This window comes from Penicillium maclennaniae, assembly GCF_028827695.1.
Source record: "Penicillium maclennaniae strain IBT 15551 chromosome Unknown utg000007l:1.0-4884863.0:1.0-4888362.0, whole genome shotgun sequence".
In the NCBI taxonomy this organism is placed as follows: domain Eukaryota; kingdom Fungi; phylum Ascomycota; class Eurotiomycetes; order Eurotiales; family Aspergillaceae; genus Penicillium; species Penicillium maclennaniae.
This window is the reverse complement of record NW_026623219.1, coordinates 1,399,108-1,422,573: the sequence shown is the minus strand read 5'-3', so window position 1 is coordinate 1,422,573 and position 23,466 is coordinate 1,399,108. Positions and strand designations below refer to the sequence as shown.

The 23,466-nt window shown below is 50.3% G+C and overlaps 15 protein-coding genes across 15 annotated transcripts; 5 read left to right on the top strand and 10 right to left on the bottom strand.

The window, feature by feature from the left end:
- Window positions 1-221: 221 nt before the first annotated feature.
- N7477_007751 (uncharacterized protein) lies at window positions 222-1,759 on the top strand (the record flags this gene model as incomplete). The annotated part of the gene is made up of 7 exons (XM_056969414.1): window positions 222-498; window positions 581-647; window positions 699-807; window positions 873-959; window positions 1,012-1,092; window positions 1,159-1,230; window positions 1,292-1,759. The coding sequence occupies 7 exons, from the start codon at window positions 222-224 to the stop codon at window positions 1,757-1,759; spliced, it is 1,161 nt and encodes a 386-aa protein (XP_056819446.1).
- Window positions 1,760-2,096: 337 nt separating this feature from the next.
- Window positions 2,097-2,666, bottom strand: N7477_007750 (E2 ubiquitin-conjugating protein UBC7; the record flags this gene model as incomplete). The annotated part of the gene is made up of 2 exons (XM_056969413.1): window positions 2,097-2,350; window positions 2,417-2,666. The coding sequence occupies 2 exons, from the start codon at window positions 2,664-2,666 to the stop codon at window positions 2,097-2,099; spliced, it is 504 nt and encodes a 167-aa protein (XP_056819445.1).
- Window positions 2,667-2,922: 256 nt separating this feature from the next.
- On the bottom strand, window positions 2,923-4,641 carry N7477_007749 (scramblase family protein; the record flags this gene model as incomplete). The annotated part of the gene is made up of 4 exons (XM_056969412.1): window positions 2,923-3,984; window positions 4,049-4,220; window positions 4,278-4,337; window positions 4,394-4,641. The coding sequence occupies 4 exons, from the start codon at window positions 4,639-4,641 to the stop codon at window positions 2,923-2,925; spliced, it is 1,542 nt and encodes a 513-aa protein (XP_056819444.1).
- A 597-nt stretch (window positions 4,642-5,238) lies between these two features.
- On the bottom strand, window positions 5,239-5,689 carry lcl2 (the record flags this gene model as incomplete). Its single annotated transcript, XM_056969411.1, has 2 exons — window positions 5,239-5,431; window positions 5,508-5,689. The coding sequence occupies 2 exons, from the start codon at window positions 5,687-5,689 to the stop codon at window positions 5,239-5,241; spliced, it is 375 nt and encodes a 124-aa protein (XP_056819443.1).
- Window positions 5,690-5,875: 186 nt separating this feature from the next.
- Window positions 5,876-6,704, top strand: N7477_007747 (mitochondrial 54S ribosomal protein bL27m; the record flags this gene model as incomplete). The annotated part of the gene is given in 2 exon segments (XM_056969410.1): window positions 5,876-6,525; window positions 6,536-6,704. 2 exon segments carry the CDS (start codon window positions 5,876-5,878, stop codon window positions 6,702-6,704), a joined length of 819 nt encoding a protein of 272 aa, XP_056819442.1.
- Window positions 6,705-7,800: 1,096 nt separating this feature from the next.
- Window positions 7,801-8,204, top strand: N7477_007746 (uncharacterized protein; the record flags this gene model as incomplete). Its single annotated transcript, XM_056969409.1, has 2 exons — window positions 7,801-7,859; window positions 7,931-8,204. 2 exons carry the CDS (start codon window positions 7,801-7,803, stop codon window positions 8,202-8,204), a joined length of 333 nt encoding a protein of 110 aa, XP_056819441.1.
- Window positions 8,205-9,336: 1,132 nt separating this feature from the next.
- Window positions 9,337-9,684, bottom strand: N7477_007745 (putative quinol monooxygenase; the record flags this gene model as incomplete). The annotated part of the gene is made up of 1 exon (XM_056969408.1): window positions 9,337-9,684. The coding sequence occupies one exon, from the start codon at window positions 9,682-9,684 to the stop codon at window positions 9,337-9,339; it is 348 nt and encodes a 115-aa protein (XP_056819440.1).
- A 390-nt stretch (window positions 9,685-10,074) lies between these two features.
- On the bottom strand, window positions 10,075-11,340 carry N7477_007744 (chromatin-binding protein RAD9; the record flags this gene model as incomplete). Its single annotated transcript, XM_056969407.1, has 1 exon — window positions 10,075-11,340. One exon carries the CDS (start codon window positions 11,338-11,340, stop codon window positions 10,075-10,077), a length of 1,266 nt encoding a protein of 421 aa, XP_056819439.1.
- A 41-nt stretch (window positions 11,341-11,381) lies between these two features.
- On the bottom strand, window positions 11,382-13,655 carry N7477_007743 (uncharacterized protein; the record flags this gene model as incomplete). Its single annotated transcript, XM_056969406.1, has 1 exon — window positions 11,382-13,655. The coding sequence occupies one exon, from the start codon at window positions 13,653-13,655 to the stop codon at window positions 11,382-11,384; it is 2,274 nt and encodes a 757-aa protein (XP_056819438.1).
- Window positions 13,656-13,705: 50 nt separating this feature from the next.
- On the bottom strand, window positions 13,706-14,413 carry N7477_007742 (uncharacterized protein; the record flags this gene model as incomplete). The annotated part of the gene is made up of 2 exons (XM_056969405.1): window positions 13,706-14,299; window positions 14,357-14,413. 2 exons carry the CDS (start codon window positions 14,411-14,413, stop codon window positions 13,706-13,708), a joined length of 651 nt encoding a protein of 216 aa, XP_056819437.1.
- Window positions 14,414-14,743: 330 nt separating this feature from the next.
- On the bottom strand, window positions 14,744-16,096 carry sen2 (tRNA splicing endonuclease subunit SEN2; the record flags this gene model as incomplete). The annotated part of the gene is made up of 1 exon (XM_056969404.1): window positions 14,744-16,096. The coding sequence occupies one exon, from the start codon at window positions 16,094-16,096 to the stop codon at window positions 14,744-14,746; it is 1,353 nt and encodes a 450-aa protein (XP_056819436.1).
- Window positions 16,097-16,563: 467 nt separating this feature from the next.
- On the top strand, window positions 16,564-17,086 carry N7477_007740 (H/ACA ribonucleoprotein complex subunit NOP10; the record flags this gene model as incomplete). Its single annotated transcript, XM_056969403.1, has 4 exons — window positions 16,564-16,652; window positions 16,727-16,739; window positions 16,850-16,923; window positions 16,984-17,086. 4 exons carry the CDS (start codon window positions 16,564-16,566, stop codon window positions 17,084-17,086), a joined length of 279 nt encoding a protein of 92 aa, XP_056819435.1.
- A 400-nt stretch (window positions 17,087-17,486) lies between these two features.
- N7477_007739 (rRNA-binding endoribonuclease) lies at window positions 17,487-18,836 on the bottom strand (the record flags this gene model as incomplete). Its single annotated transcript, XM_056969402.1, has 3 exons — window positions 17,487-17,937; window positions 17,990-18,003; window positions 18,057-18,836. 3 exons carry the CDS (start codon window positions 18,834-18,836, stop codon window positions 17,487-17,489), a joined length of 1,245 nt encoding a protein of 414 aa, XP_056819434.1.
- A 13-nt stretch (window positions 18,837-18,849) lies between these two features.
- On the bottom strand, window positions 18,850-19,132 carry N7477_007738 (uncharacterized protein; the record flags this gene model as incomplete). Its single annotated transcript, XM_056969401.1, has 2 exons — window positions 18,850-19,042; window positions 19,071-19,132. The coding sequence occupies 2 exons, from the start codon at window positions 19,130-19,132 to the stop codon at window positions 18,850-18,852; spliced, it is 255 nt and encodes an 84-aa protein (XP_056819433.1).
- Window positions 19,133-21,681: 2,549 nt separating this feature from the next.
- N7477_007737 (uncharacterized protein) lies at window positions 21,682-23,066 on the top strand (the record flags this gene model as incomplete). The annotated part of the gene is made up of 5 exons (XM_056969400.1): window positions 21,682-21,882; window positions 21,948-22,052; window positions 22,109-22,482; window positions 22,538-22,605; window positions 22,660-23,066. 5 exons carry the CDS (start codon window positions 21,682-21,684, stop codon window positions 23,064-23,066), a joined length of 1,155 nt encoding a protein of 384 aa, XP_056819432.1.
- Window positions 23,067-23,466: the final 400 nt, after the last annotated feature.

The following is a 23,466-nucleotide window of genomic DNA, read 5'->3' as shown; positions in this document are numbered from 1 at the left end:
CCCGTATCCATTTGAAGACATACATGATGATTAGAACTCTGGATGGATATTTTAGATTATATGTTGACTCAATAAAGCTTGGAATCGGGACACTAAGAAGCATCGCGGTGCTATTGTTTCCTAGTAGTTGAATATTAATTGTGTGCGCTGGTCACATTGTCTCCAGTATCTACTAAATCGCAGAACACCACCTCCGTCCCCCTCCACGGAGTCGCAATGAAATGGCTTTGAACACCGATCCATTGTGGACAGCAGCTGCAGGGCAAGATGGACAAGCGCGTGTTCGCACCTATATTGACAACACTCTCACAGGCCTTGTTGATCAGCTCTCTCTTCCCCCAACCGAAGCGCAGCCCTCCATTAGGATTCGATGCAAAGCCACCCCAGCAAGTTGCACCATCAATCCAAGCACTGGGGCACTCGAGACGTTACCGAATGTGGTGATTTATCGCACCTATTCATGGCCTGGGGCGACGGCGTACGAGTCGTGGAAATTCAGTACGCTTCTGCACAATTGATGCCTTGGAGTTGCGGTTTTTTAAACTTCGAGGAACTCGCTAAATAACCCTCATCTGAGTAGCTGTCATCATTCGGATGCTTGCGATCATTGATCAGGCAGTGCGGAGCGGACAATGGGTATCAAAGAGGTGAGTGATTGAAGCGACTTGGCTGCCGAGCCCCGGGCTGATCACCCCCAGGGATATTTACTATATGGATCCCGCATACTTCCGCTGCCAGGAGACGGTCGATACAGTGATAGATGAGCTCGCTTACACAATTGGAGTTGACCGCGGAGCATTGAACGTTGTGAGTCGCCGTCATGTTGCGAGAACGAGGGCCAGCACAGCCACTTATTCGCGACCTGTTGACAGGAAGCCGCGGGGAAAGGCTTAATAGCGGGGGCATTTTCTTTAAAGCGTGATTCACACCTTGTTCTCGATGCTCGGTCTACTACGCAGGTGACTTTTCAGAGCATCTTGTTGCCCTTGAGCCACAAGCTGATGGAAACAGGATACATTGGTGCCTCAGATTCAAGAAAATGATGAGATTGATATCTCGGCTACCCGTTGGGTACTTGTCATTGAAAAGGAGGTAAGAATAATATTGATCGAAGGGCGGATTTTGCAAACAGTATCAAGGCTGAAGATGCTGATTCAGGCGATTTTCCAACGACTGGTGCGGAATGATTATCACAACAAGGCAATTGCTGGGCAGGGACTTCTCATAACCGTGAGCTCGAGCTTTCCGCCAATGCGATATCCAAAATGAACTGATTTGACGAACTGTCCAGGGCAAAGGATACCCCGACATCAGAACACGTAAGTTCATCCGACACCTTTTCGATGCAACGTGCAATGACCGACGTCCGCCCCGATTTTACGCCTTGGTGGACGGGGATCCACATGGGATAGGAATCATGTCAACATACAAATATGGCTCCTTGGCACACGTGCACGACAACGCAAGTCTCAGCAACCCGAATTTGAAGTGGCTTGGCCTGAAGATTTCAGACGCTATTACTGCATCACACGCCACGGGCAGTGAGGAAATCCTCACTTTGACGGCCCGTGATCGCAGGAAAATCGTCGCTATGCTTCGCAACAACCCGGTTTTGGCTAATGATGGGCCCGAGGCTGAGTGGCGCATTGAGCTTCAACGGATGCTTATGCTAGACGTCAAGGCGGAGATTGAAGTAATGTACACACGGGAAGGTGGACTGGAGGCGTGGATCGATCGGAGAATGTTTCGCCAGGAATGATGCGCAGCATTGATATCACGAAGGCGAGCTATGGGAACGCAATGATATCGGTATGCGTATGCAGGTGATGCTCAAAAGATAAAGCTATATCGGTCATACCACAGTTTAAAATATAATACGAAAGTAACAATAGACTACCCATGAGAATAGAAGAAGTACTGTAACAAGGATTTGAATCTCAATTCTTTTGAGAAATGCTAGATACAAATGAACCGTTCAAAGAAGAAGCCATCGCCAATCCAGCCATGCAAAAAAGATATAAATAACGCATTCCTTGACGCCAATCATCAAAGCGAGGACACTTGAGTTGAGAGAAAGCAACTAAGTCGCGTTGTCCTCACAGTCCCAGCCCTTTCCGCACTTCATCGCGCACCTTCTGCTCGTACTCGGGTCTGCGCTCGCGCCACATCTTGGCAGCCTCGACATTGGCCGGACTTTCATCGTTGGGCTCAGCGAGCATGCTCATCACGGAGATGAGGATCTTCTCGACGCTCTGGATGGGTGACCAGCGCTCGGAGGCGTGCTCGTAGTGGTTGGGGTCGTCGCCGGGAGGGTGCAGGATAGAAATGCAGACGGTGCCGTTGGGGTAGACTGTGAAAGCCAAAGTGAATCAGTTTGGGACATGTGAACATGAGAGACGTGGAAAAAAAAGCTCACCATTCGGGTGCCATACCCCACCTCCAACGAACTTCATAGTCGGCGGGCTCAGCGGGTAGTCCTTGGGAAATTTAAGCTCGGCGGCGAAGACACCTCCTTCAAACGGAGTGTCCCCGGGGCCCTCGATCAGAGCTTCCCAGTAGAACATGTCATCTTCCGAGACTGGGCCTGCGGTGATTCCCTCGGGCGGGTTGGTAGAGAGGTTTTTGTATTCATGGAACAGGCGCTTCTGCGCGACAGAGGAGGCCATGGCTCAGAATGAAGATCGAGGATTTGGTAAGTCTCGGAGATTCACAGGTAAAGTTGCTTTTATTCAGATGGGTAGCGAGGGCAGAGGAATGAAGGTTGAAGAAAGTTGAGTAACGGGAAGATGGGGGAAGTCCGCCGGGTGCGTCACTTTTGTGCCGACTGGATCGGCCCGTGGGGCGATCCCGCCTTGCAGCAATACATTGACAATAAGGCATTCTATTTCTATTATACAAATTTTGACCACTCTCTGCCCACTTTCAGAAGAAGTCGAAGTCATCTCCACCTTCACCATCGCCACCATCGCTCCAGGGGTCGTCTCCCTCACCCCAGACGTCATCGGGCTGTTCCTGAGGCCAAGCGTCTGCGGTGGGCCCTGTCTGCTCTGAGGATGGCTGGTCCGGGTATGCGGACTGGTTGCTTTGGTCGCTCGACATGCCTCTCTGCATTGCCTCGTATCCAGCCATAGCTCCAGCGCCTGTAGCTCCAGCAGCCATGCCATCTGCTATACCACCGGCAGCACCGGCCCTTCCAATCGCACCAGTAGCTGCCTCACCTATTGCACCGGCTTCGCCAGCTGCAGCACCACCGGCGGCGGCACCACCTGCTGCCTCTCCAGCAGCAGCCCCTCCACCCATACCGGGGAACCAGAGCGGCATGAACCCGAATCCACCACCCGAGCTGCTGTGGCGGCTGAAATAGTCAAAGTCGATACTTACTGCCGTAGCTAGCATTACTGCACGCTGATCAAGAGTCATTCCAGTCGGCGTGTTAGCTTCATTCGGTGCCTGAACGAGGCCAAGTCCTGCCGAGTCCATTCGCAGCGCATACACACCAGTGTCGGTGAAGATTTCTCGAGCGAATCCGGCAAAGTTGCGGTTCACTGATCCAATCAGTCGATTTTCAGCAGAGAGTAGAGAGAAGTCCCAGGATAGCATTGGCTCGTCAACATAAGCAAACTGGTTGAAATTGCCCTCGCGGTGATTGGAAATTTGTGCTAGTTGCGTCTGTTGCACCTTCGAAAGATCGGAGGTATCGAGGGCAAACTTCTGCGTGCCCATATCTGTTGCTGGGTTTGGGGACTGATGATATGTGAAAAGATTGTACTTGCGACGCAATGGTGCCCAGTGCGACTGAGCCTCGCCAATGATTCGCATCTGGTCAAAGCCAAGTTGAGACACGCGGGTGGCAGTATCGGTCTGAACAAGAGAGCCGGGAACGGTGGTGTGTTGAGAAGTAGAAGAAGAGTAATTGGTAGTAGCAGGATCGATGGGGTCATAAACTTGGATTCGGGTGTTGATCCAAGAAAATGGGCGATTGAACTAGAAGAAGCACAGATTAGCACATGACACACTTGATATGTTTTTTCTCGGGGCCTAAACATACCCGAAGCACCTCGTTCTCGTTTCGGTCGAACACATGCGTCACGAAGCTGCGATGGGTTTTAAACCACTGGCGCGCCATCGCATTGCCCATGCCCTTCTCTTGCTCTGCCATGTAACCAATGTGATTACCCATCGCATCCATGATGACATATTTGTTTGCTTGTTCGAAGCCACTGCCCTGAATTAGCAACGGTCCCATCGCGGTCCATGACGTTCACCCTAAAACTTACATCATCACATTCATCATTTCGAGCTGACGCTGAACCACTAATCCAGAATTTGCCAGAATACTGATAGCAGGATGGGTCTCCTTGAGGACCGCGTTTGGGTCTTCTGGAATATGGACGGGAGAGAGAGAGTGTTTTGCGCAGGGTCGTAATTCTCGTTGGGGCTATCCTGGGGTTCAGCATTCCCTGAATCAGGTCGCTGTGGTGTTTGCGATGCTTTTTGCGATGGCTGGATGCGGTCTGGCCGCCTGATGCTGTTACGCGGGCCGCGATGGTTGTTGCTGCTTCGGAGGCTCGACAGTGGTCGACGAAACGGAACCGCGCGCGGCGACAACAGCAACGGCTGTCGAAGCCTTGTGGCCCACATTATGGTGCAACAGTGTGGATTATATGCACTGTTGTCTGATAGAAACGTTGGCCGGATGGTAGGTGGAGGGTTGAAGAGCCGAGTCCTGGAAAAAGAGAGAATACGGCTCTGGGATGACGAAACGTTTACCGCGGGGTTAAAACGGAGATAGTGGCACCCGCAGATGAGATAATGCCATGCTTTCTACTTCTGTCTCTATGAAGACTTTCTACTACCTACTAGCTTTGACAACTATAGGCGATTCGCATACGATAAAGAAAATTTAATTTTGATCGGCGCTATAGGAGCATTCCTTTCAGCCCATCATGTCGCACATTGGGCGTATCATGAATCCATAACTGGGCAGCTTCGGCGGTCTTTCTTTGTGTATTATCGTAGACCCTGAATTCCATCTGAGGTTTTTACAGTGTTCTCATGTTCCTCGGCTCTCGTAGCTTTCGAAATGTGCAAATGAGTACCTTTGTTCAGAACATGCGCTAGAGAGTCGCCAGTCAGGGGGTATTTTCGCAGCAAGCAACATAAATTGGCTCCTCATTATTCCCAGACCAGTGCGATGCAGACTATATGCCAAAATTCACACATAATAAATGTAATTGATCACAAGAGACCCTTGCGGGCCAGTTCGATCTTTCGGGCCGCCTCGCCAGCTTTGAAACCACCCTTGGACACACAAATTGCACTCCCCTCTCCCAGCTCGACTTTTTCTTCAACATCGGGGGGGGGCATGGGCAGTGGTGCGGGAAGCTGACACATGCGAGGGTTCCAGGGCAGAGGTAGTTGCTGCATTGCGCTGTAGGAAGACGATCATGATCAGTAAACAATCGCGCCACGCGGGGAGATAGATACGCAAAAGACCATCCATTGACCTACCTTGACGCCATTGATTCTGGTACCGACCACTGTCACTGGGTACGTTCTGAGAGCCTTGCTGGTGCTGTTGCTGTTGTTGGTTGCCGTTGAACATGTGATCGAAGAAGTTGAACTGAGCCTGTGCAACGGACACCATCAAGACAAGAGCCCATAGTGCGGAAACAAAGTTGCGCAACATGATGTGTGTTTTCCGCCCGCAAGTTATCTGGACGTCGACGTGGAAATTTAATCGGAATGATATGGGGAAGTTGGCGTAGTGGCCTATAGATGAAGCCAGCCTACCCGTGCACGTGACGCCAAGCCTCACCTCCGAGAAAAGTTCCCCTTGAGCTTCAACTTTAGCATCACAAAATAACGATCAACAATGTTGCAGCCCAGATTGCTGGCGCCTCTTCGGGCGCTGGAGCGGGCATTCGCTCCCTCCTTCCGGTCGGCCCAGCCGGTCTACCAGCCGCAATCCCTCTTCCAACGCACTCTCTCCGCAAACATGGCAATCCCGAAAGTCATGCCCTCAATCTCTCGCCCACTCCTCCCCTTCTCACAGGTTCGATTCGCCTCGCACGCCTCGCAAGGAACTGCCAACCGACACTCGCGTGATCCTGCTGGAAAGCGTCTTGGTGCCAAGCGCACTGGCGGTGAGTACGTTGTGCCCGGTTGCATCATTTTTAAGCAGCGAGGATCGAAATGGTTCCCCGGCGAGAACTGCGCCATGGGCCGCGACCACACAATCTACGCCACGCAGGCCGGCTATGTCCGGTACTACCTCGATCCCGAGCGACACCCGGAACGCCGGTACATCGGAATCGTTTTCGACAAGGAAGCGAAGCTCCCGTATCCGCGCAACGCGCCCAGCAGGCGCAAACTGAACATGGTTGGCATTACTCGTGTTGAGCCTCATGGAGCTCAGCCTGATCTCACCGCTTCCATCGCTGGTGTCAACGCGGACAACACTCAGGTCGCGTCCGTGGAGGCCATCAACTCCGAGGACGGTCCTCAACTGCGCCCCGGCTACATGTACCGTGAGGCTAACTGGCATCATTGGACGCGCTGCTGAGAATGCCGGTATTTTTGCTAAGCCGTATGACCGTGGTAATCGATGGCTTGCCTGGAGGAAGCGACAGGCCCGTGCTGAGCGCGCTGCTCAGATGAAGAGTCTGAAGGGCAAGAAGAAGTCTGCCAAGAAGGCCAAATAAGGGTGCATGATGGTTTCATCCGAGGAATACGGGATTTTTGTAGCGATATGAATTTTTTTTTTTTGGTGTTTATACATGTACAATAGAATCTGCAAAAGATCTTTCACTCTCATACCTTACACAGAAGCCACACGCCACAAGTAGATATCTTGCATGCTCATTCTTAGGTGTTGTCCATTTGAATTGTTCATGTGTTCATTATCTCACATCCAATCCCTATAACGGACTGTGATAAGCTCGATGTGACTGCCATGCAGTATAGATGCCCAACTCGTCGTTTGGAAGATAGACATTTCGACATTTGAACCTTGGTATGCGACCTTACTAGTCCTTAGACTGGATTCTGATTCTTGTGCATATTCGAACATCCAGCTCAAAAGTCTGCATGTCTAGTTGAGGGTTTTAATGGATGTCCAAAGGCTCTCGGATAGCCGGGCATGAGCTTCAGACTCATATCAAAAATGACCAGAGAGAACTAAGAAGAAATTCCAAGCAGGACCATCAATTTGTTTCGTGCGTGAAACAGAACATAGTTGGAGAATCACAGTAACATTCAACTTTAGGTCGTTCCTATACAACCAAGCGTTGTGATTCGGCCCGTACCCGGAACAAAGCTCTAACCCATTTGGCACTAGGAAACCTACCGATCCCCGCTGAGTCGTTGAGAGAAAAATCATATCACGAGACAACTTATGATGTTTGAACTGAGGTTCACAGCATGCGCTTAGGATTTGTTGCGCAGTCAATGACCTGTGGTACGATAACGCCTCCATGCCGCTATCGATGAATCAAGCAATGTGCAGTGGACTTTCGTCCGAAGTGATATCAGAATCGAACAGAGGAATGGAAAATCCGCCATTCCCCCACAGTCCTGCGGTCTTCACCGCTAATATGTGACCTAGGTCTAATTGAGACATGGAATAATGTTGCCACCGTGACTTTTGATATCCTCCCTTATCTTTTCTCCACTCGTCGCTTTACTATTGAATATTTTAATGCAGAATGGCTGCATCTCACCTGAGACCCATTCGGCCTCAAATACCGATAACCCAAGATATGGTAGTTGACGAACCGATTAAGGACGTACCGAAACAAGATGCTTCAGCTCGAAGACTCTCAACCGCCTGCAAGGAATGTCAGCGTCGGCGGATCAAGGTAAGGAATCTACATTATCTTGTCTACCACTTAGCTGATTACTTTCTTCGCTATCTCATGGGATAGTGCAGCTCTGGAACCCCGTGCATGGAATGTACAAAACGGGATATCATTTGCATCGTCGATGAGAGCTCGGACAAACGACGCAAAAGCTACTCCAGTAAGGTGGAACAAGAACGCAGTTTTTATCAGGAACTGATGGATGGCTTGTTCACGATTATCCGGACATCTAGTGATGAAGATGTTCACCACATTATCAATATCGTGCGGTCGGGATCCTCCGCCAACGACATACAGACTGAGGTGATTCGTGTCCTTGCGAGTAATGACTCTACTCGAGCATGACTAAAGCACAACATGCTGAATAGAGTCCGCACGTGAAGGAAAACTGATGGCCATCTAACGTCATCATAATTATTCAAGCTCTTTTGATTCGCTGAGACGGTGACTGTGATGCTTAGTCTCTGGCAAACCGCGGACTGAGAAGTATTACTCTTCGTATTGAGGACCACCCTGTTTGAGACCTGGATCATATGATCTTTGCATACTAAGAAATCGCAAATGGTGGGGAAATAGGGGGCGCAGTTACATAATGCTCCTTGTTCTCCACACATGCTATGGCTGTCGGGTCAGAACAGTGCCATGTCCGGCTGGCTCAATGCGGCTTAAGGTCGTCCTCGGGTAGAGACCGGGAAAAGGTGAGGGGTAATCTGTTTTCAAACTCTAGTGTATATTGGCTCAGCAGCTGCAGGCAGACTTTGTTTATAAAGACTCTAGTTGGCGCATAAGTGACAGGCCAAGCAAAATAGTACACTTTAAGTTCTCCGCACTCCAACTAGAAAACTTCCATGTAGGTGAAACAGCCATATTAATAGACCGGGCGCGGGAACGTCCATGGAGAAAGATGACCTATATGGACTTCCCATTGAACACAATTCTCCATTCATTCACCACTCGACTGCTTGACTGCGATTGATTCGAGATTTGCCCCGTTTGGTCGCTATCGAATGTCTCATATACCCATTGCACCTCTCGTTTCCTCCCATGGTCGAGCAAATAAACGGACAAAAGCTGACAGAGGAGATCAGAGACAAGAGACGTTTCTCGTTACTCAAGTAGAGCATTTTGAGTACTAGAAACTATGTTTTCTTCTATTGCGCCGGATAGTACGAGAGAGCCCACAAGGAGGACTCATATCTCAAACACCATCATATGGGCTCTGCAAATTTGGTTTGTCCAAAGTGAGACAATTAACACGCGTGCCCAAATGATTTGAAAAAACAATCTAATAATTCTGTCTCTTCCCATCACAGTCGGTAAATTGAAACTTTGCAACCAATGACCTTTTCCAGGATCCGGGACTTCCAAGTCAGAGAGGGAATGATAGATCAACTTCTAATCTAAGCGCAAGTAACATCGAATACTTTACAAATCTCGATTTGCAGAGAATCATGACGCCCCTGTCACAACCCAAACATTATACCAAAGTTGGTCCAATAGGTTTCATAAATTTAGCCTTGACCCCAATAAACCACTGATCCTTCATCAATTTCTGAATAATCGGCTGAGCGTTATGAGCATCGAAAGCCTTCTTCCCGGTATACCGTTCATAGAAATGGAAGATATTACGTGTGTCGCTATCCCGTGCGAGACAGTAGTAAACAGTGCCCGGTTCGAATTCAGCGAGTCTTGTGGTCTCGGCATAGACTGCCTCCAAGGCATCCGCGTGCTCTGGTTTGGCGTGGACGGTGCCGAAGACGACGAATTCGTCTTCGGGGATTTCAGGGAGTTCGTGAAGGAATTCTCCATGGTCGAGTTCGGTCATGATGAAGGTTTGGTCAAGGTATTGTTTGGGAATGGTAATTGTTATGCAAACGATTGGAGGGAGGTTTGGCTGGTTTTTTGAGGGGTTACTTGATCCCAGTGCGGTGGTTTAAGTAGGGCGCACAAGCTCAACTCTAGACCCGATTCGGACATGATGCCACATGAGTCATGTTGGGTAGAGAAGGTGTCAGCACGAAATGCTAAGTTCGTTGTGAGTAAGATAGGCAAAGTGATAGTTAGTGGGGGAGATAGAAGGAGGATTAGTCAAAGGGTCTATATGAGAATGAATGTGAAGAGTAGTACGAGAACTGCTTCCTATGTGCAGATATGTTCAACGAAATTGGTATCATGATAGCCATTGACAAGCGAAAGTATCAAGTCGCCGAACCTTCTATTCTTCAAATAATTTCCCTAAGATCAAGCTCTGACACACAAATTCACTACCAATGACAGTCGTAGAAGATGATATCGCGGGAGTAGCCGACGTGGTGAAAACGGTGGACTTCTTCCGCTTCTTGCCGTGGAAAAGGTGGATCCTTTGTGTCCGAGGCCGAGATACCAACAAAGCCTTGGCAGCCGCTTGATCCGCATCGTCAACATAGACCATATCCCAGCTTGAAGGTAAAGAAGCTTCGGACTGAGAGTCCAAAAGCGCCTTGGCCGTCTCCAGGTCGGGAACACGCTCCACACGGGAAGCGCCGAGAGCGAAAGTCAGGAAAATGTAAGCCTTCCGCTTCTCCTCTGCTTTGCCCCGTCCCATGACGATCAGCACCGACTTGCCATCGAGCAATTTCCGTCGCGCCGATATGGTGTCGACAAGGCGGGTTTCGGAAGGTCTTGTAGGTACCATCACTCGGGATTTCGTGGCTCCGTTGAGGAACAGGGATTCTCCGGCTGGCAAAAGGTAGAGATCCCAGTCCAAGACACGCCCTTTGGTGACACAATCCTCAACCCAGCGTCCTGACAAGCAAGGTAAATTGAGTGCTAATGCTTGCATATATTTCTCGCGACGAGAGTGGGTATCGGCAATCAGACAAGCGAATCCAATATTTTCAGCTAATCCGCTCAACCGTAAACCGACACCGGCAGCAGTGGTGTCATCATCGCCTCCGTGTTTAGTTGGTGTATCAACGGGGCGTATGGATGAAGGCTCGAACAATTCCGTGAATCCCTCGTGCAAGACTGTTCCACCATTCTCCATGATGAGCCTCGTGACACGGTTCTTGGATGCTTCATCCTCCTTGTAGGAAACTGCAAATGCCATCCCAGCGAAAATACCAGTGGATTCATAGATACTGCGAGAAATTCGTGTGCTCGGTGTTGCTGGCAAAGAAGACATCTCGGAGGGCGTGTGTGATTTGATATCTCGAGGTGGTAATTGAGGCTGTTGATATTTGAATGCTCGATCCTTGAGTCGGTTCCAAAGAATCATGTCGAGATAGATGCGAGCAATGGGAACCTTGATGATATTTTCGCTGCTGGTCAGGCCTGCATCTGGAAGACCTTTGGGTTGCTTGGGCCCAAGGATCACCGTGGTATGGCCGTAGATATCGGTTTGGGGATAGAAACCCATCTCGGCAGCTTGGGCGAGCTCTTCCTTGGTCAGCTTATCGTCAAAGCCCCGTACGATATGTGTGACTTTAGGCACACCGCGCATGTCTACTTTGACACCATCACCAATACGGAGTTCAAATCTTTTCACGGCGCCCTTACGACTTCGACAGGGAGGCTGTCTTCAAATTTGACAGAGTACTTGTTCGAAGACACGCCAAGCGGTGTCCCAAGACATGTCGCAGGGTAATAGGCTCGCTTCTGGCCCATCCACACGGCAAGGACCTGGCTAGGTGCGATTTGACTCTCCTCTGGTACGCCAGAAGGTGGTTTTGTGGGTGAACTTTGGAGGGTGGTGGCATCTGAATGCGCCATCTCGGGCTCAATTTCGACGTCAGTGAGTTCGGAAGAAGGCACAAGTTGGTTGTGTTGAGCCGTGACTGATCTCGCGGGTGCCTCAATTGCTGCCTTCGCCACGAGAGGCTGTGGCTCATCTTTTTCTGGAGAAAAGGAAAGTCGGATGGTCTTGGCTTTCGATCTCCTGCGAAACACCTGTTGAGGAGAAGCTCCAATGTCCCACACGTTTTCAGAGGACCGAGAAGGCCGTGGGGCTTTGTGGTTCATTGTTGCAGGAACATGAATCGCTGTTCGAGACTGTGGCTCCCTGGGTGTGGGCCATTCGGGAATGCGTGCAACCGTCTTGGGAGGCTGTGCGCGAGGAGTTGAAGGAAGATTGGTGAGCGTCGAGTCCGATATAAGAAAATTTTGACCGGCGTTTCCACGTCGCTTCTTCTTTGGCCGGGTTGGAGACCCTTCAGAAACAAGCTCATGATACGCCTCGTCATCGGCCGTGAAAAAGTTTCCAAAATCGCCAAACTTCATTTGGACCTGGGGAGATAGATCCGAGGCAATATCAGTCAGCTTGCGTCGCTGTCGTCCACTTGGACTAGACAGCACTTGTGGGAGGGCTTGTGACTGAATATTTTTGATGGGAGAAGACAGGGCGCGTGTTTGAGATGGACGGAGCTGGCTGGCTCGATTAGGAGGACCAGTAGCGTACATAGGAGGGAGATCGTCATCTTCGTTGAACCCTTCGCCGCCATTGGATTGTCCTTCCCATTCATTAGGTTCGGTGCGACGAGGACTCGTTTCAGGAATGCTTGTCAATCTTCCGATGTCATTGTTCTGAGGTCTTAGATGAACTGGCGTCTCTGTTACACGCGAGGGCAACGAAGAGGATTTCTCCCCATTTCCAGATACGGCTCTAGTGAGAAAAGGCCGTGAAATTCCTTGCTGGGAGGGGTTGCTGGAATTAACCCCTCGATTCTCAGCGAACGACGCATTTTGACTTGGCTGCATGACAGGCGGATGAGTGAGATGAGTGCTCTTTACAGGAGAGAGAGAGTGATGTCGAGATAATGGCCTACTTCCTGGTCTTGAGGCCGGAGGCGATGAATGTAAACTGCGCCGAGTGGGAGTTAGGCCGTCAACGTCAGAGGTCGGATCAACTTGTATCTCGTATGGCGCTGGTCGGTCCACAGTATGTTGATCATTGTGCTTAGGAGTAGCCGATGGTTGCGGTGATTGCTGTGAATCCTTGACCATCACTTGCGAGGAACGACCACTGTACTGATCATGGTCCTCAAGAATGGCACCCTGTTGAGAATGTACTATCTCCGGCTCTACCATTGTGTTCACGCGAGAGAGGCTTCCTTCCATGGTGAGCGCCTGCGAAAGACGATCATGTGCAATATTCGCTGCATCAACAGGCGCTGGTGGCCCGTTGTAGTTTTCCTTGTCCTCTTCCGAGGATTGGGGTGCCTCCTGGGATTGGGGAACTTGGGGGCCATTGTCTTCCTCTTGCTCGGTTTCTTCTTCGCTTCCAGCGACGTCAGGCATCGGATCGTCGTCGAGCGCTTCGAGGATTGGATTCATCGGCGAGGTAGTTGCGTCAGACTTGGGTCGCGCAAAAGCCTTTAAAGCAGCGAATTGCGCACCGGCTTCATTGTCCAGCTCACGTTGTCTTCTTGCTCTCTCCACAAAGCTCGATTCTTTATAAAACACTTGGTCGATCTCGTCATCCATGTTATCGGCTGAGCGCGTGAGCCGTTCTCCAAGTGACTTGTCTCGCCGTGACTGTGACTCTTTCAATGAGATGTAATTAAGATTCAGCTCCGACGATTCCCTCGCAAACAACACCCGGGAATGCACCAGCGGAGAGGACACATTATTGACGATGCGTTGAGGTTGTATGGGAAGATTTGGTGATGGGCGGTCCGACACGATGTCAGGCTGTGGAACATCCGTCAGGGGAGATGAGGGCGCCTGGGTCGCTTTGAAAAGCTGACTCAATCCCATGAGACCCCCACTCGACTCCAGGTCCCCGGCCAGCGGGTTCCGAGACGAACTGGGGGTCTTCATTGATGTCCCCGGTGTTTGGACCCTTTTCACCGCGCTCCCTGAGGTTGTGGTCAAAAAACGTTGCGATTCGGGAAGAACTCCGGCTGAAATTCCAATGGCACCATCGGAGAGGACTCGCTTCCATCATAATTGCTTTCTTCGTCGTTGTCCGCGGAATCAATTTTTGGAAGATGAGCCGAGTCAAAGTCGGCAAGAAGGTCGAGATGGCCGCTATCGCCCTCGTGTAGCGTCATCAGAGTCGCGCCGTCCGCACCGGTCTGCGAGTGGCCATGATACATTGACTCCCCATTTTGTCGTATGATACTATCAAACACCGATTGCGAAACGACCTGGGTGTCACCAGGGGCAGTCTCTGCAGAGTCCATCGTTCCAGATTGTGTTGTCCGAGCCAGATGACCATCGATCGGCTCGTTTGCGATAGGAATGGAATTCATCGGCCTTTGTGCATATTGCGGAAATGGAGAGGAGCGAGGGCGTTTCGGTGTAGAACGTCCAGAGTCTGGTATCGATGTTGCAGAAGAACCGGTGCCAGCCGACGTGTGACCATGAGAGCGATCCGCAGCTTTGTATGACTGAGTGTGTTGCTGTGCAGTATGATTGATTCTCGATTGCCCAGAAAAGAGTGACTGGGGTGGTTCGTGCTCCTGAAGAGGCCGACGTTAGTCCAATAAGAAGTTGGAACGCTGCAGGTCATTACATACTAATCCCAACGCGACGCGTTGCAGCGTGGCGATATCGATACTATCTTGCGTCTCCATCCGTTTATAAGAGAGCCATGTGGGTTTTTTCTGCTCTGAATGTCTATTGATTCATCCGAAAGTCCCTTAAAGATTCGTGAACCTCGACCAAGTAATCAGCGACTCAGGTCGAATCGTCATGGGACAATTCGAAAGGGAACGCGAAACGCGTCGGTCACGTGGTCCGAGCCAATATTACTCATTATGGGATAGCGTATCTTTACGTATTACAGGGTATAGATCAGAGCAAAATTTAATTGCAAAGTTCAATCGAATGGGTATATCATTTCTGTTCATACACATTATGAGTTCTATGGGTATCTGAAGCCCAATCTCGTACATTATCATCTTCTAATCGCGACTGCGGTTGGGAATCCATCGTCGCAAGAGGAACTCCCGAATCTTGTATCGGCTGATTATAGCCCCAATATCCCCAGATGAAGCAGCAGGCGGCGGCACTTCCACGTAGCAGAGGACCAGACTCTTTTTCACTTGAGCCTGGACGCGGTTCACGCAGTGGAGCCACCACCAGCTGCGAGCTTGTCGGGCGGTGGTGTACTCTCGTCGCTCCTCGGTCTCAGACCAGTAGGAATGGCTATATGAAGGTAATATGATGACGGCGAACTCGGCGTGTGAGAACACTGGTCCGCGGTTGTAAAGTAGGTAGTCGGTCCCAAATTTCACACCGGAACGTACAACCCATCCCAGGGACCTGAAGTGGTGGTATACCACATAAGACGTCACGAAAGGATCGTCGGGCTTCAATTCGGCGGTGCCATTGCGAGGAGGGAAGTGAGAATGGTTGCAGAGTAGTGGGAAAAGAGATGAAATGGGAATGACCTTTTTGTTTTCGCGGTCATAAACTTGTAGGACGCCAAGGCTGTAGGCGAGGAAGAATGCCTCTTCATTGGAGATCTGGAGATGTTCCTCGTTTTCAAGAACAACATCTTCAGTCTCATCTTCGTCAAGGACAGAGTCAGGAAGCTGGAGTGAAGCAGCCGAACTGGCGACAACTTCCTTCTCCTGAATGACGTGCGAAAAGCGTACTGACTTTCCATTTGGCGTCGCTGGCGTATCTGCTGGTGCAGAGACATCCCCATTCACAGGTGTTTGGGACCGTGAATGGCGATACCTGGCTTCCATGGCCTTCTTGACCGAGAATTTCTCGCCAATGGTACTGCCCTCGGCGGCAGGAAGAACATCGCCAGACTCCTTGGCGGCAGCCTCGGCCTTCAGCCTTTCCTCGATGGCGACTTTCTCAACCCTCGCGCGCTCTAGCTTCAATTCGCGACGCTCGGTTCTGCGTTTCCTGGTCGCCTCCTCACTAGTACTACCTCCCAGTAGACCTCGCCTCTTCTTCTCTCGCTCCAGCCAGCTAGGTTCACTTCGACTCAGAGTACCCTTGCCGAAGAAGCCCATCTCCCACAGAGCCTTGATAGCACGCTCATCTGTGACATGGATGGACGAAGTAGCCGAGTCGAAATATGCAGAGTAGACCTCTTGACGGGGCGGGGAGATCAGGAAGGTAAGGTACGAGAGAGCAACACTAATGATTGAGAGAGGGTTATGAGGGATTACAGGAGGCACAGAAAGCACATTGACTGGAAGAGGATGGCGATGAATATGCCTGTAATTGGGTCTACCGGGCCGGGGACCACGTTTGCCTCGTGGCCCAGCGTTGGGTTGCACAGAATTGGTCTCCATCTGGTGTTTTACTAAATCACTTTCGAGGTCCTATGAAGAGTTTGGGTTAGCCAAGTCTTCATTTGCACCAAGCCGGTGATATGTAGATGTGTGCTTGTGATGTTTCTCAGATACCGTTGTAGTCAATTAAGCAATCATTGACAAGCAGCGAAGAAATCAAGGTGCCGCTTGCCTGAGCTTAATATTGTGTCATCATCGAAGGGGAAGGGGAAAGGGAAGGAGGAAAGATAGCGCCATCCGGTGCAAACTTACTCGGAAGGATCTGTGAGGCCCGAAGGTGAGTCGAAAGGGGGTCGATTATTTGAGAAGTCGTGATTATCATAGCAAATGCCCGAAAAAGGCCTAATTAGCTTAACGAAAACACCTGTGCATCATTAACACAAAGCGTCAAGCTTCACCTCACATTCGAAGAGAATCGAAGTTGAGTTTTTGCGGGCGATCCATTTTAAGCACTGTGCTGACTCATCATGTGGCCCGAGCCCCCGTCGGCGACCAAAAAAATTCCTCCTCTTCGGCACCGGAACTCCAAGTATCGACAATCACAAAATACCGCCAAGTAAGTCCCTTGATTTCTGACGGCAGGCCTGTCGTATCCTTGTTTGGAGTCATTGCTAACTTCTACCGCCTCAGAATGCATCTCATGGTACGTTTCCCTCGATCGTGACCCTCGAACATACTCTCTCTCGTGGCCGAAACCAGCTGCCAGGAACTTGTCAGGAAGTTACCCAGGACTTGCGCTAACATGATGAAAAGTACACCCTCGGTCCCGATGGCAAGCGTATCTACACCTTGAAGAAGGTGGTTGACGGCAAGGTCTCCAAGTCCGCGTATGTGCTCCGATTATCGAAATAGCCTTAGGAAGATTCCAGCCGCTGACCTATTGACAGCCACCCCGCTCGCTTCTCCCCCGATGACAAGTACTCCCGTCACCGTGTGACCCTCAAGAAGCGCTACGGCCTCCTGCTCACCCAGCAGACCGACTCCTCTTAGAAAATCCTCGAACTTTGGGAAAAAATGGATTGAAGGCTTAGGCCTGTGTTCCGGCGCTTGGTGTTTTTTTTTGTACAGTCGTGGATGACTGGGGTTCGCATTGCTATGGATATTTGGCAAAGACCCAATTGTGTCGAGATTGCCAGTGAAATATAATTTCTGGTGATGGCTACCAATGACAAACACGTTCAAAACGTTCATACTTCAAAGCTTCTTGTGAATTCCGTAAACTTTTTTATTTAATGTGATCTATGTGCAAGGGTCGTCCATTGTCACAAGACAAGCTCTCAGTCATTGCTCATGAATTGGCCGACTATATTCGTGAAGATGTAATCACTTTTGGTGCCCAAACTCCATACCATGTGGTGATTTCCATAATGCAAGGTCGTTCATACCACGCTCAGCGCTTTCGCGAGTTGATGTTGCGGCCGCCGCCCACCTTGGGACGACCACCGTGCTTGTTGCGCTCGCCCGTCAGGATGCCAGGGAGGTAGTCCTCGTCCATGAGGTCACGCTCGCGGCGCTGTCGCCGCTCCTCTTCAGCCGTGGAACGGACATACTCCTTCTGGTCCTCGGCGAGAATGAGCTCGGTACCCCAACCTCCCTTACCACCGCCGCCCTTCCACTTGCCGTTGGAACTTCCGTGGATGGGTTTAGGCACGCTGTAGATATTGCCTCGGTTGTTCCACTGCATGTTCTTCTTCAAGTGCATGTTGAACTGGCCATTGGCAGTGGTTGTGCATGATACACGAGTCAGAGTATCCTTGCCACAACGAGGACAGAACTGCTTGCTCATCTCCTTGGTGGTAAAAAAAGCAGCCGTGGCAGCGCAGGATGAATGTTCTAAGATGCTGGATACGCTGGAGAGTCGTTGTCGACAGCAAATTGAGGTTCATCTGCAACAAAACATTTTGACACTAAGATCGGATTAGCATTGAACGGGTCTGGGCGCATGCATTTCCATGCTTACCGCGAAATCAGTAGTCATGGTTGCGACCTGCATGATCTTGGGCTCGGTGGTAGTGCCGGCAGCACCGCCTGCCTCATCGCGGGCCAGCCGCTTCTTGTAGTTGGTGGGAGTAATCCATTCTCCGCCATCGGAATCAGCAGCATCATCTTCGTCCGCGTCCACGTCCACATCCAGGTCTTCCTGCGCTTCCTCGGGGGTATCATTCTCGGCAGAGGTATCGGTGGGGGCATCGGTGACACCCTCGGCGGTGATTTCAGCATCTTGCGACACGGCAGCCTCCTCTTGCTTAGGCTCTTCAGTGCTCTCTGTGGCCGGAGCCTCCTTGGCACCTTCAGTATCGGCGTCCACACCGTTCGACTCTTCCTCCTTAGGCTCCTCCACCTTCACAGGAGGCTTTCCATTCACGCGCTTCTGTCCAGGAACACTGCGCAGACGCCAGTCGCCCCCATTACGCTCGCACTCGATCTCGTACGCCAACGCAAGCACTTCAATATCGTTGCGACTCAGGACTGATCGGTCACCGGTCTTCCGGGCGAATTCGCTAATGACGCTGAAACTATGGGGAGTTGGCGATCGCTGCTTCATGAAGGGGAGGTATAGGGCTTCGACACGTGCGCGGGCATCAGGATCGCGAATTTCGCTGACCACGGCGGGCGTAGTAATAATTTCGTCGCATTGGGCGAGCAAAGTGGAAAGCGGCGGGGTATTCTTGATGATAAGGCCGGCGTCCAGCACGATCGTGTGGACGGGCTTTGGCGGCGATGTCACGGAATCCGCCATTATGCTCTATTCTTCAACGGCTGTGAAGAAACGAGTTCAAAGCGGAAAAGTAAAGACGCAGTGAAGGAGGAGGAATTCGAAGCGAACCGTATCCCACCGTGGAAAGGAAATTTCTCGAGTAGATGGTCCGTGCGCACTTATCGGCCTTATCGACCTTATCGAAGTCTGGCGTCTCAATCGTCTCACTCCAAATCCTCCGCGCCTGACTATGGAGATGTTGTATGATCAACATACCCAAACGGGGCACAGCTGACTGTCACATCTTTCTTCAATCCTTCTAGTGGTGCCCATGTCATGAAGGATATTACAACGCGTTTGCACCGTCTATGCGCTTTGCGTTGTGGGATTGCATTTCCAACCATGCGTAGACCCAGACGCCCATCCACTCAGTCTTGCTCTGTTTATCACTGAACTGGTTTTTGCATCTAACAGGTGTGCCAGCGCGCGTCGACACTGATGATCCCAGAGGAAGACATCGTCTTATACCCGCATGAATTGTGGGAAATTCATAACCCTGCCCACATGGGGGATCGTACGCTACTGAAGTTTTCGGGAGTTTACTAAGGGGCTGTCAGCCCTTTTTACGGAAAGCTCGCATCCCAGCACGGATTGATTTTGTTCGACTGCAGTTCGGGACCACGCAGTAGGACGACAATCCAGGTAAACTTTCCAGGGCTGCAAATGACGCGTTACACGACAGCCCAAAAGAGAATTACAAAATACTATAGCACCCTGGTTCGCGAAATCACGGTTAGACTTTTGTCTCTGGCCACAAAAATCTTCTAGGATTGCGTTTGAGGATCCGTGCAGTCGATAATTGAGAAGTTCGTGTGGCTGACCTGGGATGTGATATATCACCCACTGTGACGTTTGCAAACTTTGCGGGGATGCCTGGCCGGGGGAAGAAAGAAAGAGAGAGAGAAAGAGGGAGTCTCAGATTCGCCACTGAAATTAGATCTTTACGTGAAATTGCGTAGTGAGCAGGGTACGTTCTGAACATTTTGTAAAATGACAACATGTTAGCCACCCGGCGATTCTCGATTTTGGAATAGCCATACGTAGACACACCAATCTCGAGCCCCTTAGTCCCAGACTTTGGCCAAATCAACAGAGCCCCATGCACAATGACCATCAGGATACGAAGTATTGTTGGCGCTCCTTGCAAGATCCGGGACGCTCTTAGCTCCCTCGGCTCCACGAGCCGCATGTCAATCAATGAGATTCGTTTCGACCGCATACAAGAAGTTCTCCTAAACAATGCTATTGAAAACGCCGATAACCTGACCCATCTCGGAATCATCAATTGTAAAGGAGCAGGACCAGTAGCATCCCTTGCGCTCTAAAGATCTGCACGATGAGCTTAACAATGCCCCAACAGTGGGATCTGAGACCCTCTCCACTAGTGATCTCCCTTACGCGCACCTCCCTGTGGAAACCCACCCTTTACGAATCTAACCTCGAGAGTATCCCATAGCCTCACGCTCAAGTCTACACGCATTCCCGACAGTGCTCTGTCCAGCAGGTGGCGGAGAACAAAGCCACCTGAGAGGCGAGTCGATCATCCGATACATGTGGGTGATCGTCCGATGCTGTTGAGATATCGGAAGTCTACTTTGAGACGGAGCTCGGTCTCATTTGGTTATGTGCACAAGGCACTGTGCGTCAGTGCTCGTTTAAATGGGCCTATACTGTTGCCCGGTTGCCGGGATAGGTGCATAACTATTTGCTTTTTTTACCCCATGCTTTATTCGAGCTGCCAGTCAAGTTCGTGGTGCGATGCGACTGATTATGCCATGCGTAATGGGCAAAAACACTCACATGGCTGCATGAATTGGGGAAGACAATTCGGTACCGAGTTGCATAGGGCGACTGAAGATATCGATTATGCCCGGGCGTATGTGCATTTCCTTTGCACAGTCTTTCTGGGCCCAGAGGCCATCATAAAATTTTGGATTTTTTTGGGCTATGATTCTCTCAAGCACCTATGGCTCCTCGGTGTAATGTTACTGCTGCATGACATCTCGGAGCCTCAATTTCTTCCGTGGCGTCATGACTTGAATCTTCAATGCCCAGATCTTCACCCCAGGATAGGCTGATACGAATAGCTTTGATGAATATAATCGATCCATCAAACCTCCACACGATCATCCACCTCTCCACCTTGGAGCTCGGTCAAATTGTACTGAACACTGGAATAAAATTCTGCAATAATCTCTAAGCACGAAGCGCTGAATGCCCAGAAATATCCCCTTTCACAATGTTTCAAAGATACTTCGATAAAACTCTAGTATCACAGCAACGAGAAGGCTGTCAATTCTAGGGCGAACTTCATATATCGATTCGGTCCAGACCCTGCACCTCATTCGCCAGATCGATGTCCCTTGCGCTGCAACTGCAAGTTCCTGTCTCATCCTACGCACTCAGCCGCCAATCCAGTTCAACAGCATGCAGGGAGATGATCCGTTCGCTCACGGCTCCCGGACTAGTAGGTTTCGCCTTCATCCATTTTCAAACTTGTAGGTCTTTTCATATTGTTTGTGCGACCAGGCTTGCCGATTTCATGTCATATGCGTCTGTATGGGGCTCTTCTATAACTGAAAACACTCGGCACCGCCCCTCTTTGCGAACCTGGGGAAACTGTTTATTTCTTATTGATTGCCTCGCCGAACGTTGTCGCTCGGTCTGCTCCCTCGAGTCGTCCATCTTGGCTTGCTTGGTGACCGTCTCGAGATAGTTTACTATCTATTTGCGTCATCGACAGAGCCTAGAAAGGACAGTCGGTTTTGGACGCCCGATCAAACTTCATCGCCAATTACTTCATCATCGGCCCCTGTATCGGATGAAAATGAACATATTCGAGCTCCGTGATGTCGTCCTTAAGCGAGACCATGGCAACCCATACCTCTCGTCTCGTGGCGCGCAGGAAATGGTTGTGAGCATTGTGTTTACAACGCTCGCTTCATGCTTTGTTGGTCTGCGCATGTTCACTCGTATTGCCCTTATTCGCCGTGTCGAGGCCAGTGACTGGGTAGTGATTATCGCATTGGTACGTGGTTGAGTGGCTTGAGAATCTTGACAAAGTCAATCACTGATTGATGATTGATATTCTAGATCAATTCATACGTCTTCATGGTGTTGGATATAGTGGAGGCTACCAACGGAATGGGCATGCACCTCAAGGATATCCCACCCATGATCCTTGAGAGACAGCTGAAGGTATCATCGCAATTCTTGCATGTATCTCGATCATGACTGATTCTTGTCCACTCTAGGCTTTCTGGCTCACCATTCCTTTCTACAATGCCGCTGTTCTATGCGCCAAAGCTTCGATCCTCTTGCAATACTTCCGTGTTTTTCCCACCCACCGCATGCGTCTCATATGTTGGATCATGATCACCATTCTTGCTATCTACGGCACTTGGGCTGTGGTCAGTGCTTTCCTGAATTGTGTCCCTATCGCCAAGTTCTGGGACCCTACAATCAAGGGCTTCTGTTTGAGCAAGCCTGGTCTATGGTTCTCCAATGCCAGCATGCACATCACCACCGATCTCGCCATTCTTGTCATTCCCATCCCTGCTTTGATCCAAATTGATATCCCCAAGAGGCAAAAGATCGCTTTAATCTTGATGTTCGCCATGGGTGGATTGTGAGTAACGACTTCTTTGTCTTCGAGTAAACCTCCCAGAGACTGACTCTATCAGTGTTTGCGTCACCAGTATCATCCGGCTGGTCGCCCTCAAGAAGATTTCCGACTCCAACGATCCTACCTGTACTTTCTACCAAACTTTCTCATCACCTCAAATCCACCACTAACAATCTCCAGATGATAACGTCGGCGCCGCGTCCTGGTCTGCCATCGAATGCAACACAGGCATCATCTGCGCTTGCCTTCCAACCCTAAAACCCCTACTCTCCCACGTCATGCCAGGTCTGATTCCCACTTTCAGCGGCAATCGTCCTGCCTATGGCAACAGCCGTCGACCCAATCACCGCTCTGGTAATTGGGACGAGTCAACCCTCGGTGCTCCCGGAGAAGAACCCGAAGTCGTCGGTGTGGATTATTCCGACCGCATGGAGATGGCTCCAGGACACAACAATGAAAAGTCCATGCCGCCGAATCATCGGATCACTAAGACTACCTCTGTTACGGAGATGTCGGAGTACCAAGAATATCAGCACCAGCATTCTATTTCTGAGTTGTCATCTGCGCATCTCTATTCTCGGCATTAATCATCTTCGATATCACGCAGGCTCCTGCCGGACATGATCTTCACGGCGCTAGAGAGTATGAACTCCTCGATCTTTGGAGCATAGCTGCCAGAGCTGTACCTTCTATCCTATTCCGCTGGTAACGTCTCGAAATATATCACACGTTTTCTTTCATTCGTTTTTTCTCTTGGGTCCATCGTTTCTTGTCATCTACCTTCAATATGGCTCTTCTAGTTCGCTCTACACTTCAGACACAACTTTACGACGGATAAAGTAAGTTGAAGGAATAGACATGTAATATCTTTATGTCAATAATTCATATATTCTCGCTGCTCTAGCTAGCATTGTAATCAGTAATCACATCTCAAAGCAAATCCCGCCATGCGGCTTGTGCAAGTAACATCTAACTCCGAAAATATCT